This window comes from Ochlerotatus camptorhynchus, unplaced genomic scaffold (genome assembly GCF_037179485.1).
Source record: "Ochlerotatus camptorhynchus isolate MF236.1 unplaced genomic scaffold, CSIRO-AGI_Acam_v1.1 ptg000151l, whole genome shotgun sequence".
Classification (NCBI taxonomy): Eukaryota; Metazoa; Arthropoda; class Insecta; order Diptera; family Culicidae; genus Ochlerotatus; species Ochlerotatus camptorhynchus.
Genome location: NW_027040641.1, coordinates 258,425 through 279,794, shown reverse-complemented (window position 1 = coordinate 279,794; position 21,370 = coordinate 258,425). Strand labels below are relative to the sequence as shown.

The 21,370-nt window shown below is 40.1% G+C and overlaps 1 protein-coding gene across 5 annotated transcripts in view; it reads left to right on the top strand.

Annotated features, from left to right (window-relative positions):
* Positions 1 to 21,370, top strand: part of wge (winged eye) — a 217,439-nt gene that overhangs the window by 160,549 nt on the left and 35,520 nt on the right. For all 5 annotated transcript variants that reach the window (XM_065221976.1, XM_065221975.1, XM_065221974.1 and 2 more), the window contains 2 exons: positions 7,645 to 7,975; positions 8,695 to 8,865. In XM_065221976.1, coding sequence (XP_065078048.1) covers positions 7,645 to 7,975; positions 8,695 to 8,865 — 502 coding nt within the window. The remainder of the gene's footprint in view (positions 1 to 7,644; positions 7,976 to 8,694; positions 8,866 to 21,370) is intronic.

Sequence of the window (21,370 nt, the reverse complement as noted above, 5' to 3'; positions counted from 1 at the left end):
ATTAAAAAGAATAGTTAGGACATCAAAGAAGCTAGTGTCTGTGATTGCTCAAGCAAACCATCGAATCGCTTTTATTTGAATAACGGAATCGTACACGTCCGAGATTTGTGCTCTAGAAAATTTGAAGTGATAGGACATATCAACCATCATGGTGGCCATCTTTGGACTCTTTATAAAACACCTTAAGATGCACATCAAATCATACAAGCTTTCAAGAATAAATCCATTGGAGTGTTGTAGACTACATTGGCCACACCCGGACATGTTCCGGATACAGTGACCAGTCTAGTATAATTTTTGAGATCTTGAAAGAAAAGTTTTCCAGATCCTTAGGGTTTGATAAATTTCCTAGATTCTGATCCTTAGCAAATTTTATATTATCTTGGGCTTGAAATGTTTTTTTTTTAAGATACTGGACATAGAACAAAATGTGGATCTACACAAATTTACGCAACCTCGGACTGAGGAAAAATTAAAGATTCATAATTCATAATTCTGGAACTTGGAAAACGTTCCAAAATCTCGGACTGCAATTTCTTTCAAGAATTGTCTATTTTGGCTAATACGTCCCAACTAGAACTATCGGGCTGCTCTCTCCATAATTCTTACTAGAGGGCTTTCTATGCGTGCATCATTTTTGCATTCGTATATTCTATGGCAAGTATTTCGATACCCCAACTCCAAAAAAAAATCCTAGAATAGACCTAGAATAGGAATCCAATCTGTCACCTGCAGCATGGTCTTGCAAAGTGTTTCCATCTCCTAGCCATTTTTGGCTTCCCGGGAAACGGGCAGCTGCTTATGGCTCTTCCCGGAAATTCCTGGGAATCGAGAACTATTGTAGTTCTAAGACCAGAAAAGTATTAGGTTGCTTCCAACGCATAAAATGTCCAAGCTGCCTCCGAATTTTCTTCGGATTTCATTCGGATTTCTAATCTTTTAACTCAGAAGATATTTCCGCAAAAGCTTTTTCTGACATCCACTGGAGATTCATCCAACTTCTTCAGCAAGTTTCTTTAAGCTTTCATGGGAAGTTTCTATTGAATCGTTTTTAACTGCCCCAGAAGTTTTTTCGACATCCCCAGAAGCTTCGTCCGACGTCCTTGATAAGTCTTTTTGGCTTCGTATGGAAATGTCTTCTGATTTCCCCGGATGTTTCTTCTGGCCTCCCCCGGAAAATTCTTCCGACTTCTTCTGGAACATTCTTCAAACTTTCTCCTATGAAGTTTCTTTTGATTCATCTGGGAAATTTCCTGTAACTTCTTCCCAAAATTCTCCTAAAACTGTTTCCCGGGAATCGGGAAACGTGATTTTTGGTAAAATTCCCGGAAATTGTGTTTCCGGATGTCCCAGGTTGGAAACACTAGTTCTTGCATTATACCTGCGCTTTAACCGAATAAAGCTAAAGGAGGTTCGATCAATTCTGGGATACAGATCATATTGGGGCTGTCCATATATCACGTGAACGGTTTAGAAGAGGGAGGGATTTTAGGAGAGACCACCGCCCACACAAATTATCAATGATTTGTATGAACAATTGTCCACGCAGGAAGCAGTGCTTTGTGGACAACCCCTTGCGAGATCCTCTAATATTTTTTCATAAACTATCAGAAAGATCCTTTAGTCGGTTTCATAATTCTGAATATTTCAGAAGATCCAGGACATGTAAATTGTCCGGCATTCACTAACATTTTCGAAACGTTTCTGAAGTTTCCAGAACGTATCTGAAGGTTCATAGAACTCCTGAATACTCTAAAACCTATCAGAACTTCTTGAACCATATAAGGGGCTGTCCATATACCACGTGGACACTTAAGAAGGGGAGAGGTGGGCTAATGTCCACGGTCCTTACAATTATTCCAAAAATATTTTAATGGTATTCAACGGAGGGGCAGGGAGGGGTCTAAAACCTCTCAAAAACTGCCTGGGCTAATGTCCACGGTCTATACAATTTTTCAAAACACATATTGATGATTCAACGGAGGGGCAGGGAGGAGTCTAAAACCTCTCAAAAATTGCCCACGTGGTATATGGACAGCCGCTAAGAAGTTGTCTGAACACTTCTTAAGCTCTCCTAACTTATTCACAGCTTTCTGCACGCCTTTGAAGTTCGCTTAAGATCTCTGAACTGAACTGAACCTGAACCTCTCAGAAGCTCGAATACTTCATACTCCAGAAGTTACGAAAGTTCCATAAACTATCAGACTAATCCATAATGATACCGAATTCTTAATATTTTAGAAGATCCATCTATGAAGTTATCTGGATCTTGATGACATTTTCCCTAAATTCCAATAAATGTTTCGTAACTTTTCTGAATTTCCCCGGATAAATGTGAACCCCCTAAAACTCCTCTCAAAACTTCTTCGACCGTGGTATTAGTTCTTTGAACAGTGCATAAGCTCTTCGAAATCATCCAAAACTAACTGGATAGCTTCGAAAATGCTTATACCGAAGTATCTCAAATCTCTCAGAGCTTCCCTGACCTTGTCCGTAGATCTCAGATCACCTTTAGCCCTCCAAGCTCGTTCAAAACCTACTGCACACCTCCGAGTTCCTTGAAACCCCGCAGAAGTCTCGTGAACCGCTCTGAACTTCGAAGAATCTCTCTGAAGTATGCTTCAGATCTCCTAAGTCAAAGTTCACGGAAGAAGTTCGGAATCTCCATTCTCCAAAAGTTAAGGATGTACCATAAATTATCAGGTCACCTCTAGGTCAGAAATTCCAAAAACTTCTATGAAGTCTCTGAATCGTGATGAAAGTTTCCGAAGAACCCTAAAAGGTTCAGAGCGTCTCCGAACCCCCAAAGGTATATGTAACCCATTTAAACCTAAAAAGGTCTCCAAAAACACTCTGAACTTTTTCAACCGTGGTATAGTTCTTTGCATTAGTTCTTTGAAGAGCCCATAAGCTCCAAAATCATATGCAAAGTTCTGAAATATGCCGAATCTATTGGAAGTTTGCTGAAACTAATCACATAACCTCTCTTAAATACGATTTCCGAAACCTCCCACTCACCTCCTAAAATTGCTCAAGCCTCTCAGAGCTTCCACGGCCTTGTCCAAAGTTCTCTGAACACTCTCTAAACTCTCCAAGCTCGATGAAATCCTACTACACAACATGGAAGTCTCTTGATTCCTTCCATATTCTTGTGAATAGCTCTGAAGTATGCAGTAACTCTTTGGCAGTCTTAAGATCTCCAAAGTTATCAGATCGCCTCTAAATTACGGAAATTCTAAAAATACGCTGAAACTCTTCAAAGTTAGAAGAACCCCTCTGGAACACGCTTAAGATCTTCGAAAACTCTCTCTCCCCCAACTATTGGAGTATCGAAAACCTTTTAGAGTGACGACCTTGTCCTAAGTACTCTCAACATTTAAACTCTCTGAAGATTTCCGATGCCATCCGAAGCCATGCCACTAAAGGTTGAACATTTCGGAAGTTCCTAAAACCTCTATGAAGTTTTCTGCATCTTAATATATTTTTCCAGAGGTCTGTAAAATTTTCAGAACTCAGTTCTGAACTTTTCGAGACGGATATAAAAACGCTTAATAACGCCCTTAAAATACTCAGATCCCTAAAACATCTAAGAACTTTTTCGACCGTAAATTAAGCTCTTTGAACAATCCATGAGCTCTTCAAGCTATTCCAAAAATTACTGCATTCCTCCAAGGTTGTTTAAACCTCTCCGAAGTTATTTGAACATTTCTGAAGTGATCAGAAACTCTATGAATGGGCGAATACTCTTCAAAATTTCAAGAACTTCTCAGAGATCCAGGAATTCTATACTCCAATTCCTTAAACAATCAGACAAATCCTCAAACAGCCGCCAATTTCTAAATATTTCAGAAGTTCCATAAAATACTATAAATTTCTATGAATCTTGATGAAATTTTGAAAGGTTCTCAGAAGGTACATGAGCCTCCTCCTCCCTCTCCTTCAATTCCTGAAGCTTCTTAAACCTCTTAGAACTTCGTCGACCATGTCCAAAGTTCTCTGAACGCTCTTTAAAAAGCTCTCCAAATTCGTCCAAAATTTACTGGATAGCTCCGAAGTTGCTACCCTTCTGAAATCGATTGAATCGCTTAAAAATTTCGCGAACCTATCTAAAGCACTTCTTCTTAGTTAGCCAAAACTTTCTCATGTAAAAATACACCAACAATTATCTCCGGTGGAATAAAAAAAACAACCGATTTAGGCATCTAAGCACCAATACAAACCCGAGTTTAATCCACCTCTTTGGACACGCCGTGAAACTTGCATAAAGATCTCTAAGAGACATTAAAAGAACCTCAGAGAAGATTAAAATTTGGAGAACTTTTTGGAATATCAAGAAAGATCTGGAAATATCGAAGAAATTTGGAGAATATCAGAGTACTTCATTGAAACCACAGCTAGACACATCGAACATTAGAAAAATTTAAGGGATCCTCAGAAGGTATCTTCTGAGACGTCTAAGGGAACCTCAGAGAAGCTCCAGGAAGTATAGATAAGTGCAGGCTCATAGAACTTCAAAGCAGCTTGCAAAACATACTTAGGACCTTAAGGAGCATCCCATAAGCTCGAGGAACTTTAAAGAAGATCTGGGTGGTCGAGAATTTCTTCAAAGAAGTTTAAGCACTCTACTCTGAATATCTTTCACAACAACATAATCTAATCGAACCAATTTTTTACAGTTGCACTTGCAACATGGTTAGGACCAAAACTTCTTCTTCTTCTTTTTAAGCATCTCCCTAATCCTCTCAGAGGCCCTCTGAGAAGTTCAGTTAACTTCAACTAAATTCAGCCAAATTCATATATGCTTAGGAAAACTTTAGACAGACTCTTCGGAAACGTCCATTGGAACCTAAGAAGCCTTCAGAGAAATTGGGACGCCTCTGAGAAGTTCAAAAAGCTCAAAAAAGTTCAGAGAGATCTAGGGACCTCAGAGCAGCTTTGGAAATCTTAAAGAAATTAAGATAATCTCACAGAATTCCAGAGAACCTTAAGGAAGTTCAGCGTACTTAAAAGTAGTGATGCACCGAATATTCGGCCGCCATAATATTCGGCCGTATGTTTAGTCCGAATATCAAGTTATGCGCTCTATAAATTTTGCTGAAACACTTTGTCGGCCATTTGTTAGCTGAAAAAATACCGAATATCAGAAAAAAAATTGGCACTATTCGGTGCATCACTACTTAAGAGGTGTGCAGAGATCTTCGGAAAAGTTCAGGGTACCTCAGACGAGCTTTGAAAATGCAAAGACAGTTTAGTAAACCTCAGAAAAGTCCACACAGTGATGGAATAATCATAAACAAATTGATATTTTTCCGCTCTCATATGCTCTCAAAATCACGCGTGATAATCGAGTAAAATATCATGCTTTATATTGTTTGTACAAGCTCCTTTGATATTGCGAGACTATTCACAACGTGTAAAGTTGAAGCTGAGAGTTGAATCGTCGCAAAAATGATTCCGTTGCACCTCGTTTTCTTAGAAAGAGAAGGTACATATATTAATGCAAAACACGCTACAAAGGGGGAGGGGTGGTCTAAAAATGGTCAAAAAATATGCTTCGTCATTTATGGATAGTCCCCAAGACTATGCATTGTTTTTCTGATCCATTCAGAGAACTTCAGTGATGTTGAAAGAACTTCAGAGATGATCAGTCAAGATTAGAGAAGTTCCTTGAAATTCAAAGAAAATCAACGAATTTCAGATAAATTCAGCGGAGTTCCGAGAAGCTCAGTCAGCTTCTCCGTAATCTAGGGAACTTCAGAGAAGATCATCATTGTCTCATAATAGAATACTTCAACAAAGTTCAGAGAACTTCAGAAAAATCTTGGAGAAATATTGAACCCTCAGAGCATTTCAAGGAAACTCCAAAACCTTCGTCGAACTTCAAAGAAATTGTTCAGGGAATCTTTGGAAACATACGACCTCAGAGAAGTTCAAGGAACCAGAGAATTTAATAAAACGCGCTTGAAATACATTTCAGAGCGACTTAAAAAGTGTCTTTCAATACTTTCTTGTTGGCTCCAAAGCTTTCAGAAAGTCTGAACTGATACTAAGCGAAATGTCAAAGGGAAATTTGAAAATATTTTTAAAAATCATCAGAGAAAAACTTTGCTGAAGGTTTCTCAAAGAAGGCCTTTGAAAACTTGAGATGTTCGACATTATTGCAGTAGGCATTTGGTGGGGGAAATCTGGATAATGGGCGTTCTCTTCCCCTACTCAATGGGGCATCACAACTAGTGATATAACCCTACTTCCGGAAAGTAGTCCTGAAATTCAATCGTAGACATAATATTTACTCAGTTAAGTGTACCCTGTGGGCACCTGTTTAGGTGTACTGTCCAGCTATAGCTTCGCATGTAAGGCTTCTTTTGGGACTCTAGACTTCAGCCATGACAGTCAAACGAGTGTGTTACATCAAACAGTGAAAAGCCATTCTGCAAATTCCCAGCTCCCAACCAGTAGAGCTTACTCATCCGCTTATTATCAAATCAAATTCCTTATAAATTACAACCTTTCCTCCTGGCGACCAACGGCGCAGAACAACGAATCAACAGTGCATTCCATTGTCCAACGACGAGCACATGCGGGGTACAAACCGACACCCCATCATCTTCTCCGCTCATTCTCCGATGATTGCCGGGTCCTCTGCACTTGGGCTGACTGATTAACAAACCTTCGTGTCGAGTTGTAAATTGTCCACCTTAACCGTCGGTGTCCACCACCACGTCATTACGTTTAATTACCATCATTGGCACATTGCATTCCCGACGCTGCCGAGATTGCATTCGGTTACCTAGAGTTGCTTCTTTTCGTTTCGTTCCGTTTCAGCTTCAGTAGCCTAGTGAGCCTTTTGATTTCTTTGTTTTCCAATTGGAAAGCGCGCGCACATATACACAAACACACACACATTTGTTGAGCAGGTTCTTCGTTGAACACAACGGCAAAAATCACAAATGACACAAACAGTGGCCATTGTCTTGCCCGTCCGTCGCCATCCGCACCACTCGCGGTAACAATGCAGATGATCAGCTGCTGCTGCTGCATTACTATTCACGTTCAAGTGCATTGTTTTCAATTTTTCATTGCGCCTACTCCGACGGAGACGACGACGACGACGACGACCACGAGGGGTGATGCGCGATGACATGGGATGGCAGCCGTAGTTTGGGTAGCCCCTCGTGGGTTGAATGAATCGCGCACAGCCGTATGATAATTGCATTTAACGAGCAAAAAGTGTTTGCTTTTTTTCTTGCGAAATTGAAGAGTTGTGGTTATCTACGATTCACGTTGATTAATTATTTATAAGGCCCTCCGCTTTTTCCCAGTTTGAATTGAATGAAGGGAAAGGATGGGGGGGGAACGATGCACGGAGAAGACCTCGATGGCCATAAACCGGTGGGTTCATTAGCCTAAACGTTTAGGTTAAATTTTTATGGTCAAGCTTTATGGCCGACCCAGATGGACCGAACTGTGCGCACGGCAAGACGATGGCCCTTTTTCCCGTTTCACACATTAAGGTTAACTGCTCCGCACTCCTCCCGGCGATGCGGAGTTGAAAGCACGTTATAAGTTTTCGGGGCAGGATTATCCTTCGACCCTTTTAGCATCGGCAATTTAATTGACCATTCGGTTTTTTTCTCCCTGCAGATTAAACGTGAACCGTGCCAAGTGTCCGAAGTAACCACATCGAACAACTACGAGGCTAGCACGACGACGGCGCTGACGGCCGTTGTCAAAATCGAAGCCCCCTCACCGAAGGTCGCTCCGTGCTTGTCCAATTCCGGAAACGCCATGGACCACATCGGAATTACCAGCACCCAGAACAATGCCGCGGCTACGATTCCGGTCGGCATAGCCGTCGCTCGCCAGCGGTTACAGGAATCGACGAACGCCTGCGGACCGGGCTCGCAGCTCCATCATCAAGCCAAAGAACTAAACCGGTTCGGAATAGCAGCTACCGGATCTACCGCTGATTTAGGTAATTTTCGTTAATTTATTTTATGTTGCCTTTTATTTATTCTCGATTACCAAGAATCGACCTGCTCCGACCAAACCTGCCTCCCTTTCACTAGCACTTGGCGCGAACGCCCTGTAGTTGTCCATCTCTTTTCCGCATGTTGAACATCATCGCGTTTATCTTAATATGATATTTTTTTTCCGGCAATGACGTGTGCAGGTTCCGGGTGAAGATGACCTAAAATCTAGACCTAAATCAAATCCAAATCAAATCTGTTTCCAAAAAATGACAACTGCACGCTTATTCTAAAATTGATGAAATGCAATCAAAATAGCTATGAATCACCCCTGCGCACGCCTTCGTCCGGTTCCCTCGAAACATTCCACCGCTTCTCTGCTCCCCCGAAAACCACCAGCTCATATATACAAATCCCGCGTCCCAAACCTTCCCCTGCGTTCTTCACAGCTGCTTTAATTTATTAAACTTGTTTATGCATAATTATCACATACATATTTTTCTCTCTTTTCTATCTCTCCTCTTTGCCATTCCATTTTCCATTCACGTGCATACCATACACGATTCATCAACAAACGTTTCGTGTGCACTACCAACATCGCATCACATTGCCATTTGTTCAACACTCAAACGTCAACCCACCCGTCCCTGCCGCCGCCGTTGCCGCCATCAATGCCTTGCACCGCTGACCGGGATCGATTCTTCGCTCCTTTCACGCCATTCAGGTTGCAACACGCCGAGCCTGAGCCAGAACATGTTTTTCACAGGCAGCAACTCCATGATACCCCTCTCGTCGGAGGCGGTCACGATGGGCGTGACCAACGCTGCGGCAGCCGCCGCCGCTGCCGCCGTCCAGAATGCCGTTAGGACACCGCCCGCCCTCTGGCAGTATCCCGGTAAGTTGCCTTCAAATTTTCGATCCCCTTTTGTTATCTCCTTCGACTCCTGATGGTGCACGTTGGGGGACCCCTGGAATTGATTCGCGACCGAATAGCCACGCCCCTTCTCTAGATCCACTTGTTTCTTCTTCAGCGATTTTCTCTCGCCGTGTGGCATTCGGTATGGCCGAACGCGATGCATGAAGGGGGAAGTAAACAAAGAAAAAAAAAAGTGCTGGTTGCTTTTCCAGAACTTGGCTTTGGTCGGCAATTAAAACCGAGAAGCGTTCCAAGAATCTTATGAATATGTTAATTCCTGAAAAAAAAAACGGGAGCGCTTGCTCTCCGGTCGGACGAGAAGTCTTGAGCTTGCGGGGGACCAATACTTCACACAGTTCGCGTATCTCGACATGACATTAACATATTATTTAACACAGCATTTGATTTAAGGGCAGCAATTAATTGCATCATCAACAGTGCGGCAGTCATGGCAACCAATGGTCGCATTAGTAGGCTGCAGCAGCGTCATGCTCTTGCAAAGAGTCAAGTGTGCTAGGGACGCAGCCGCGCAGCTGAGATCTTTCCTTCTAAACTCATGGCCAACTCGGTGCCATAAATTAATAAAAACCACACCGCAGCAGCCATGGTGGTATTATTATTCTATTTAAATTTTAAATGGCATTTTGCTGTTTGTTCCCGGAAAAATTATTGCCAGTGCGCGACTTGGGAATTACGCCGCACCGTGGCAAAGTTTCGATACATAACCTCACTTACATTACATTAGCACGACTTGAGAAACCAGAACCATTCCACGGGAATCCTCAGTTTACCTGTTGTGCCACCGAAATTACAACTTTTCCCTTCCAACCGACCGCACAAATTATTCACATTAAGTTGCAAAAAACCACTCCACATAATTATCACCTGAAGTTAGCGCGTTCGTGATTTCCATGTTTAAAAATTCACCACTCTTTTCTCCATTGTTTCCTCCCCATACACACACACACACATCTGCCCGCGCGCGTACCTACTCGATAATTGACACAAACACACTTGCTGCTGCACACCGCGCATTCATTGCAAATACGTGTTCCTGCCCTGCCCAGGATGCCACCAACCTGGGCCGCCACCGCAAGGACCACAACCAATGCCACAATTGGCACTTATGAGTGCCGGTGTTGGTAGTGGTGGTGCTGGTTCGGCGTCCAATGTGACAGGCCTACCGGAGAAAAAGGTCGTTGGCTATCTGGTGCTGGATCGGATTGTACCTTCCCCACCGGAAGAGGATCTTTGCTCTTCCTCGAAGAAAGGTAATGCCGATGTTGTACTGTGATTTTCAAAATGTTCACTTTTTCATTACCTGCGTGTTTGTGTCGTTTCGTTGCCTTCGTTCGTTGCGTGTTTATTGGTGTGCGTGATTTTGTTCTGTGGAGTGTGTTCTTTGTCAACTTTGTTGTTCTATTATTGTTTATGTGTAATCTGTTTTTTTTTTCAATGTCTATTGATTATTTACAATATTGTAACTATTCCAAAACTAGTTCTTCTTATAATGGTTATTAAGGTCGTTCGAAAAATTCCTGTAAATTTCTGCAATTTATAATGCACACGTTGTTAATGCTAGATTTATTGGAATCAGGCAGGATATTTCATGTAGATTCACATGAAATATCGCGTAAATCGACAACATTACGTACAAGTTAATTTGAAAATTATGACAAACTTTTAAAAGCCGCATTAAATTTTTGCCTTCAAAATTTAGCCTTCTATCGCCACATATTCAGCAACCTTTAAGCAAAAATTAAGGATTGAGTTAAAGCTTTTAGCGATAATTCAGATATTTACCTCTGATTTTTAATTCAACATAGGCTTCCTCGCGCACGCGGAACGCTGGGAATAACTTCTTCTGAACCGTCATTCAAATGGTCATAATTAGGATCTTCATTTATGAAATCTTCATAGTTCAAGCAGAACAATGGATTAGGTCCTAAGTAACATTGACTTCATCGAATTTCTCTTTCGTTAATAACTTGGCTTCAAAATCGTTCCTTGCCGTGTTTGTCGTATTAAGCGCTACGTCTCCAATATAAACTGTCGTTGTTTTCAAGCATGGTTGATTTTGTTGTCCTGCGATAATTTGGCCAGCAGCTGCAATGGAATACATATCTTAATATCCTGACTGTCTAAGAAGTTGCTGTCTTCAGAAAAGTTGTTCAGGTGACCATGGGCTTTCGAATGCTAGACAATTTAGTTCATGACCATCTCAGGGCAGTTGTTCAGGTGAACAAGGGTTTCCGGATGGTAGACAAATAAGTTCAGAGTTATCTCACTGCACGGCGCTATAGCGCTATAGTGAATATGTGTACATTCAGTTGGGGATGAATCTCGAAATTTTGGCTATCACACAAATTTCTGTTCGGCAAAGTTGTTCTGATGAGCAAGACTTTACAGATGGTGACAATATCAGTTCAGGAACTACACGGATAGAAATCTCCTTATACCTTTTGGCAAATTTCTATTGCTGATTATTTATAAAATGTATAAGTCAACTAATAAGCAGACGCCTTGCAAAAAGTTAATAAAGATCATGTGTCAAATGAAATGTATAAGCGGTCACACATACCTTTTATGCATTCTTATAGGACCTATGTGGTTTGTCTTATGGAATGTATAAAGCTGATGTTTTGGCAAAAATGTACACGGCGAATGAGAACGACTCAAATTTGAGTTTAGTTCACTCATAATCGCCAAAAGTGCAGGAACTCAGCGATGAGTTAATTTGCCTCATGTTTTCCCAGGTTTTTCCAGGATTTTCCAGGGAAAAATTCCTGAATTTGAGAAAAGTAAAGATTGATTTTTAGGTTTTCCACAGGAAACCATGGGACAAATTTTACTCATCGCTGAGTTCCTGCACTTTTGGCGATTATGAGTGAACTAAACTCAAATTTGAGTCGTTCTCATTCGCCGTGTATAAGTGAAACACATGAATAAAGTAATTGATTTTCGTTTCGTGTACGTGGCGCTAGCGTTTATATCAACTACCTCTTCCCAATGCTAGAATTTAGTTCTGAACTATCTCACTATGCGGTGCTAGTGTGCATAATAACTTTCCGTAGATGCTATACCTCGAGAACCTGGCCATATACAGGGGTTACTCAAAATAACTAGGATAGGCAAATTTTTGGTCAACTTTGGAGTGTTGCAACTTCGTCAAATATGATCCGATTTTAAATCTTCCAAGAGTATTCGACTGGAAAACTAATTTTGTTTTACGGTGTAGCCACGAAAATAATTCTGGTCACCGGATACCGGAGATATTCCGGGTTTCCGGAGGGCTTGTCTAACTTGCTAAATTTGTGGTGAAATTTTATATATGATGCTGGTTAAATATATATATTTTTAGTAAATACAACAAAAGAAGAACTATTTTTTAAGCGAATCATATGCCAAGAACTAAAATCGGCCTATAATCAACCGAGATATGGCCATTTCCCTGGAATCAGTTCTGGTGAAGGGTTATGAATGCGGGCAGATCATTTAATCACTCAAAACATGCCGTGCGACAGCTCTTTCTTCATGGTTTCTCGTCAATAGACTTTCGATAAACTTTAAATGCATCATTGACCACATTGGCCACTCTCAGAACATCCAGTATGCCCCCGGGGGAACCTGGAGCAGGGGACAATTGCATTTTTACACCAAAACATGCCGTGCGACAGCTCATTCTTCATGGTTTTTCAAGAATAGGCTTTCCATAAACTTCAAATGAATCATTGACCACATTGGCTGCTCTTGGAATCACGGGATACCCCCGAGGGATCCTGTAGCAGGGGTCAATTGCGTTTTTACACCAATACATGCCGTGCGATTGCTTTTGCTGCAAACTTTTTCATGAATAGGCTTTTGATAGACTTTAAATGGATTAGTGACCGCATTGGCCGCTCTTGGGACCTCCGATATGCCCCCGGGGGAACCTGAAACAGAGGACAATTGCAATTTTACACCAAAACATGCCGTGCGACAGCTCATTCTTCATGGTTTTTCATGAATAGGCATTCATAGGCATGACCACATTGGCCACTCTCGGAATCACGGGATACCCCGGGAGGAACCTGTAGTAGGGGGCAATTGCGTTTTTACTCAAAAACATGCCGTGCGACAGCTCTTTCTTCATGGATTTTCATGAATATTCTTTCTATAGACTTAAAGTGAATCATTTACCACATTGGCCGCTCTCGAGACCTCCGGTATGCCCCCGGGGGAACCTGGAGCAGAGGACAATTGCATTTTTGCACCAAAACATGCCGTGCGACAGCTTATTCTTCATGGTTTTTCATTAATAGGCATTCATTAAACTTCAAATCCATCAGTGACCACATTGGCCGCTCTCGGAACCACTGGGATGCCCCGAGAGAACCTGTAGCAGGGGACAATTTCGTTTTAATTCAAATACGTGCCGTGCGACAGCTCTTTCTTCATGGATTTTCATGAATATGCTTTCGATATACTTAAAGTGAATCATAGACCACATTGGCCGCTCTCGGAGCCACTGGATACCCCCGGGGGAACCTGTAGCAGGGAACAATAGCGTTTTTACTCAAAAACACGCCGTGCGACAGCTCTTTCTTCATGGATTTTCATGAATATGCTTTCTGTAGAATTGAAGTGGATTATTAACCACATTGACCTTTCCGGAGTCACTGGAATGCCCTGAGGGGAACCTGTAGTAGGATGCAATCACATTTTTACACAAAACAATGCCATTGGGAAGCTCATTCTGGAACCAGCAGATGCCCCAGGAGCATGTAAGAGGAAAATTGTATTTTCACTTCACAATGCCGTTCGACAGCTCCAACTATCTGAAGTCTTGAAATGGACCATTGACTACTAGCAGTGGATAGGGAGATTAGGTCTTTAAACTCTGGTTATAGACCAATAAAAGTCTTTCTCTCTTGTATTAATGTAAGGTGTAGCAAGAGCACAACAACAACTCTGTAATGAACAAAATGACTGTCGACGTCAGCTCTGGAGATTTTCGCCAGGACTTTTGTGCTCGCTAGTGACCATCAGTTAGTGCCATTTCCTGCATTTCAAATAAACAATAGTGCGAAATAGTATAAACCATTTTTATTTGAAAAGTTGCGCTTTTAATCTGGGCTCCAAAGGTATTTGCTATTTGCAAAGCTATGTATTATTAATGAATTATTATTTATAAATTAAGAATGCTATTTAAAATTGTAGGCTACATGGTAAAACAAAATTAGTTTTCCAGTCGAATACTCTTGGAAGATTTAAAATCGGATCATATTTGACGAAGTTACAACACTCCAAAGTTGACCAAAAATTTGCCTATCCTAGTTATTTTGAGTAACCCCTGTAGTTAATTGCCGACTTCAGCCAAGTTGTTCTGGTGACCAAGGCTTTCCGGATAATAGACAGGTAAATCCAGAATTCTTTCTCTACGCGGCGCTACTGAAAATTTGAACTTCTTGTATAGGCTACATCTTAAGATCCTAGTCATCTAGGTAGGAAGTTTTTTTTTTTTAGTATTTTTTTAGGGAGGTCAAAGTAACAATACCAATGTCAAATCCAACCAATACTCCTGTTCCTATTTTGTACATGAGGTAAATTATTTTAATACATGAAGTATCGCTGTTGTGGGACAAAAACAAAAGGTCAGAAGGACAAAATGTCAAAAGGGGCAAAAGGTCGATAATGCAAAAGCTGATGTAAATGCAACTATAACTCAATTTTACGCACATTTTCGTTAATTATGGCGAATGTGTACATTTTGTAGACTTTGATCTTGGTCGACTGTGGATAGTCATCCGGAACAATCGTATAAGTGGTCATTTGTTTCATGAAGTGATATTTGTTTCTAAAGAATAACATCATGTATCGCTGTCGCGGCTGTCGACAGAAGCAGGTCACTCTCGATGTGTGTCACACGATCGTCTGTTTACTCGATAGCAACCATTGTGTGGTCCTCCTCATTGTTCTTCATTAGCAGTTCTTTCGGTCGATGCGTCGTCGACTTTGGAAAGCAACCGTTTCGTGATCAGTGTGTGAGTGCTGACCACGTTTTGCGTCCATTGCTGCAATGGAAGTGCTCTGCCCCCGTTGGTGATACTGCCATACAATGAAACCACTGGAAGTGGCTCCCGGTCTGATGGAAGAGGCTTATTGGATAGCGGAAGATAAAGCTATGATGCATTGGTGTTGACGGCGACTGCAACTCTTTACTCCTAAAGCCTAGCATACATATCGAAGCGAAACGAAAATTGAAGCACGCGAAAAATCATAAAATTTCGCTAGCGAAAAAGGTTGTGAAAAAATGTTTGTGGAACATTTTCCAGTTTCCTTTTTTCGCAGTTTAAGGCCTGTATAGAGATCGAAGCGAAGCGAAAATCTCATACAAAATACTACATTTTTCACCTGCGTGAAAAACGCAATTGGCAAATATTTCGCTTCGCTTTGAACTGTAAACAGATACGATCCAGCGAAATCTAATTTTGTGGATCGTATCTTTTTCGCTTACGTTTATTTTTTTTTTCGCGCATGCAGCGCTTGCGAAAAGAGCAGCAGCTAAGCGAAAAGTTGACGTTTCGAGAAAGAGCGTATCTGTCAGATTTTCACTTCACTGGAGGTGTAAACTAATCGATTTCGTTTCACATGAACTGAAAACTGCGAAAAAAGGAAACTGGAAAATGTTCCACAAACATTTTTCACAACCTTTTTCGCTAGCGAAATTTCATGATTTTTCGTGTGCTTCAATTTTCGTTTCGCTTCGATCTGTATACAAGGCTAAACAGTTCATGTGAAACGAAATCGATCAATTTACACCTCCGGTGAAGTGAAAATCTGGCAAATACGCTCTTTCTCGAAACGTCAAATTTTCGCTTAGCTGCTGCTCTTTTCGCTAGCGCTGCATGCGCGAAAAAAATAAACGTAAGCGAAAAAGATACGATCCACAAAATTAGATTTCGCTGGATCGTATCTGTTTACAGTTCAAAGCGAAGTGAAAATTTTGCCAATTGCGTTTTTCACGCAGGTGAAAAATTTAGTATTTTGCATGAGGTTTTCGCTTCGCTTCGATCCAGGCCAGTGACAAGGCCTATACCAACAGCAGTGTTTAACAGAAGGCAGCATGTCCCGGGCTCAAATCGTTTATTTTGCTGTGCTGGGCCCGCTGTCACGGTATAATATGTTGCCTACGCGCCTGCCACTGGGCTGCTTCGATCTCTATACAGGCCTTAATGTGAAATTCCATAAACATCTGTCAGTCTGTGCGTGTAATATGAAAAACTTTGACTTATCGTTTCACTCTACCGAAAAATCCCACAACAAACTGTCATTTTATGCGGGAAGAAATGTTTGCTGACAATCGTTAAAGCCAAATGGGGTTTCATTGTTGTTTCGACAGTTTTCGTTCGATGGTTCGAATTCAATTGTTTTGAAATGACTGCTCTTGATTATTTAAAATTGTATGGATGTGAGGATAGTTTTCAACATACGGTGCCGGTTACAAGTTTAAATTTGATTACCAGTGGTGAATTAATTCAAGGTAACATAAGCTCGGAATATGAATTTCCTGGTTTTGATGTAAACTACGAGCAGTTTCCGGCTAAGTACTCATCCCCTAGGTAAAAATGTTAAGATCACAGGTATAAACAAGCCGTTGGGATTTTTTCTTTATTAGAGATTTGAATAGATTTTTCTCCTTTACTTTACTGAAACCTTTGGTTTTTATTAGTTAGGTAGGTTCCGATTCTACAAATTGTAGTTTCCTTGTTTATACTATGATCTTGACATTTTTACCTAGGGGATGAGTACTTAAGGGGGTTAGGTTTTTGATAAGTCTTTAGTGGGAACGACACTGATGAAGACTGTACATTGTAGGCGAAATACGTATCTGTCATGAATACCAAAATTATTTAAGTGGAATTAAACGGAAGATAACCCCTTTTTTGCTGTATTATTCAAGCATTCCGCAAACAACCCAATTTCATTACTTCACGAACTTTAAGGAGTCAAGACATCCTACACTGTACCAAAACATCATCTGTCTCTGTTCGAATGAAACCTCAGACCATTCAAACCGAAACATCGGTTTGACGGTTGTTTTGTAATCAGATGATGCTCCTCTCGAATACAGAAAAAAACATGATACGAGAAGCGAACGGACCTCAGTTGAAATATGTAATGCTCTCTGTAGAAAATGCAAATAGAAGGGCAGCCGCTGCTAGACTGCTTAGACTGAATAAAAACATGGACAGGAGTGTCTTTCGAAGGTTTACGAAGCATTCCCAAAAAATGGTGTATTTACCATTTTCCCTTTGAGATATAGTGTTTACATGAAGTTCGCATGTACATTTGCGCCGTGTAGTGAGAGAATTTCAAACTTATCCGTTTTATTATTCGGAAGTCCTGGATAGTCATCATCAAAAGATATAGCATATACAGAAAGTTCACATGTATACTAGCGCCGTGTAATTGACGAGTTCTGAACTAATAAGGATTCCAGCAATACGTTGAATATGGATTTATGATCTCTATTCATACGCAAATATATAATTTCTAGGATTTTCAAGTAATTTGTTAATATTGTACATGTACCCAAGGGGTTGGTCACTCCGCACATTGTGCCAAAAGCACAGTTGGGCACACTCATTGGCACTGTTTGACACCCACGGGAAGAAATGGTCATGCTCTTTGATGTTACTGGCAACCTTGTACAGCGCAGCGCATGTGCCAAATCATTGTTGTTTGGAGGCGAACCAGCCTAAGGCTGAAAGCCTCCTAAATAAAGCTAAATAATAATAAATCATTGTTGTATACAAAATTTGTCTTATAACCGCAACTGCGAATTTTCTGCCAAGACCCGTCACAGATTCCGCAAAACCGGGTTGATTCCCCAGCAGCGCACTGCAAAACCAGGGCAGTACTGCGTTGAACATGGGCGAACAGCTGACTACGGACTTATGTCAAAACATTCCAGGATCCAGGATGATCGGATCCTGTTCGTCGTGAAACCGAGCTGTTATGTTTTGCCTAAATACACCGGTCATTTTATCGTCCATCCCTGTATAAAGCTGCATAAACGGCCTTGGAAAATTCATCTCGGTGTACCTCCGGCATCAGTTCCGCTGGTACTGGTAGAGACGAACGCTTAAAACGTCAGTGATGACGACTGGGTGGTGAGAGTAGCAACATCGGCGAACACAACCGCATCGGAAATCATTTTTGGCACATCGCTGAAGCAGACAGCCTTAGCAATAAGAACACTTTCGTCGCATTGCACAGTGGTCCAGAATGCAGATTTAGGTGGAATGATATGTTTTGAGCCTGAAATTGGAACTTTAGACTAAAAGTCTCTTCTACAAAGTTGTTCCTTATAGTTAGGCCCTCATTTTTATGACGATGAATTCTAGGGTGGTTCCTATTATCATTAAAATCAAAAATCTAACTTTTTTGTTTGAATAAATTAAGGTATACATTCTTCGGCAAAGGTATAGCTGAGCTAATTTCAAGCAAGTTTGTTGCAAATAACTCTTTTGTATCTCTTAAATTGGCCGATTTAGAGCCATTTTCTTGAATAGAGTTAGGGTGACTCTTAAAAAAACAGTTTTTTTGCTCTATTTTTCTTATTTCGAATTTCTCAGTAATACTAAAAATATGCACTTTTCAAATGTTAATATCTCTGATTGGGGAAAAAAAATTGGAGTTATGTTATTTTTTAAACTCGTATAAAATCAATTTGAATTTATTCATATTTTTTACTATATTTGAGTATATCCAAATATGATCGGCGAAAGATATTGACAAGCTTTGTGCAGCAAAAATTTGCGCCTTCTTAAGATCTAAAAGTTATCTGAAGACACATTTGCTGAGAAATTCGAAATAAGAAAAATAGAGCAAAAAACTGTTTTTTTTTAACAGCCACCCTAACTCAATTCGAGAAAATAGCTCTAAATCGGCAAATTTAAGAGATACAAAAAAGTTATTTTCAACAAAGTTGCTTGAGCTATAACTTTGCCCAAGAATGTATACCTTAATTTATTCAAACAAAAAAGTTAGATTTTTGATTTTAATGATAAAAGGAACCACCCTAGAATTCATTGTCATAAAAATGAGGGCCTAACTATAAGGAACAACTTTGTAGAAGAGACTTTTAGTCTAAAGTTTCAATTTCAGGCTCAAAACATATCATTCCACCTAAATCTGCATTCTGGACCACTGTGCAATGCTGGTTGTTGCTTCAAAACAAAACATTTGTACTGTCAAATTAACTGAGTTGCCAAACATGCCATTATTACCGAGCAAACAATGTCAGTTCGATGCCTGGCCCTCTCGGCACAGCTGCGACACACGTGAGGCACACTGAGAAAAAAGTTGTCGCAAAATAAGTGTGTAGAGTGACCACCCCTTGCAGGCATGCTTGGCATGCACAGTTTGCTTCACGAACTGCTCATTTGCTAATAACTTTGCACACAGTTGACAAAACATAGTTCTGTTTGAAGCAGTAGGTAGAATAAAGTTTAAGCTTGTTATAGATACGCAGGAAAATGTTGGTTTTAATTCTAGCAATAAACTTTATTTGTTTTTGCGTTGTAAAAATCAAGTGAGAAATGCTCGCTGCACATCTCGGACTTTATGCCAAAAAACTCATTGGTGTTGATTCAAATGTTAAGATTTACCTACTCTTTGCATATCTATAGTAAGCTATGATCCTAATCTATCAATTACTTTAAAGAAAAACAAATTTCAACAACTGAGTGAAAAGTTATTAACAAATGAGCAGTTGGTGTGTACAACTGTGCATGCCAAGCATGCTTGCAGGTACCAAATGGTCAATGTTATATATACTGACAATTAAATTCTACCGAACTTGTTACTAATTTTCATACATAGATTTACATATATTTTCTAAATTCTTTTTGTTTTTTTTATTGTCCTATCGATTCGATCTCATACTGCACTGGCCCTTTGAACATTACAAGGGATTCACAATAGAAATAGGTTAAAATCAATGTATTCTTAGCAAATGTTTTGTGTTTAGTGGAAAGGAAAAAAAAACTTACTTCTTATTCTTCTTCTTCGCAGTTCAAGCTTATTGCTAATCGCATATAAGGCTAAACTAATAAACTTGCATGGTTGTTAAAGAAAATATCAAAATATATAGGAAAAGCAGTTTTTAAATAATTTGGAAACAGTAGGCTGTGAAATTGTAACGTTTCTAGAGTTGTTTATTTTGTTAAGATGAGAAACTTTGTCCAAATCTCCAGAATGTCAGAGTATAAAGTTATATTGACGTAGAACTACGTCTTTGTCGACTATACTGGGGTGCAAATCAAAAAAATATGTGTGGTGATAGAGTGTTAGGTTATGAACGCTAGTAACTTTGTCATTTATAGATAAAAATTTAAATCCAAATACGCCAATCGATAGGATATTACTTTACGAATCTGCTGAAATAAATACTTTACCAATTTTCAATTTAATTTTTTTTTAAATGTACAAATGATAATTTATTACTTTTTTCATGAAATAAACGTTTTTCCCAAACACAGTCATCAAAATAGAGTACCATTTGGTTCCACCCTCGTTCTGCTTGAACCAGAAAATATCGAAAACAGCACTGCTGTCGTGCCTCTGCTCATTACCGCTTTGGATAGCGTGGCACTGGATCTTAAAGCAAGCAGGAGCAAGTCAGCGGTAAATGTGTGCTAGTGTAAAAAAGCAGCCAGCATAATGTAAGCATAATCAGCATCTACCAGCATGTGCTATTTGGCTGCTACACTAGCGCTAGTTAATCTGCATAGATGTAAACACCCCATAGAGGTGGATCCCGGCGTGATCACCTTGACAACCAGCGATGGGGTCGAAGGAGACTTGGGTCAAAACAAACAAATTATTTACACAATAACCATTACCCTACACCTGGGCCAGGTGATTTTGCAAACAATGTTGTACTAAGCACCTACTTATTGGAAACCACATGTTAGATTTGAGAAAAGTCACAGTATTCTATTTGCACCATTCTACTAACACGCTGTACTATAAACTACAAAATCATGATACATGATAATTTTATGTTAGGGGTTTCCTCCAAATTGAGAACAAAGAGATGCTCCCCAACTTCGCTGACATATGAGCCAACATTTTGTTCAATATTAAAAGTTCCGTCTTCTCATAAGGAAAACAACTTACTGTTGCGTTATAATAAAATGTAACCTTCACTCTCTTATCTGCATCAGAGACCTAATTTAAAACTGATCATTTTAACGTATTTTTGGAAATTATGTATTTTATCCTACAGCTACAACATGCATGGGGTCTTTGTGGACTATACTGGGGTGCTACTCCAAAATATATAACGGCACTTGAATTTTCATAATTTATTACATTCCAAAATATCCTTGAACCAACATTGAACCACAATCGAAACATTGCAATGCATTGGTTGGTGGTTTTTATTAAGGACAAAACCGGAACATTGAAATAATTGAAAAATTTAAGATAAAGC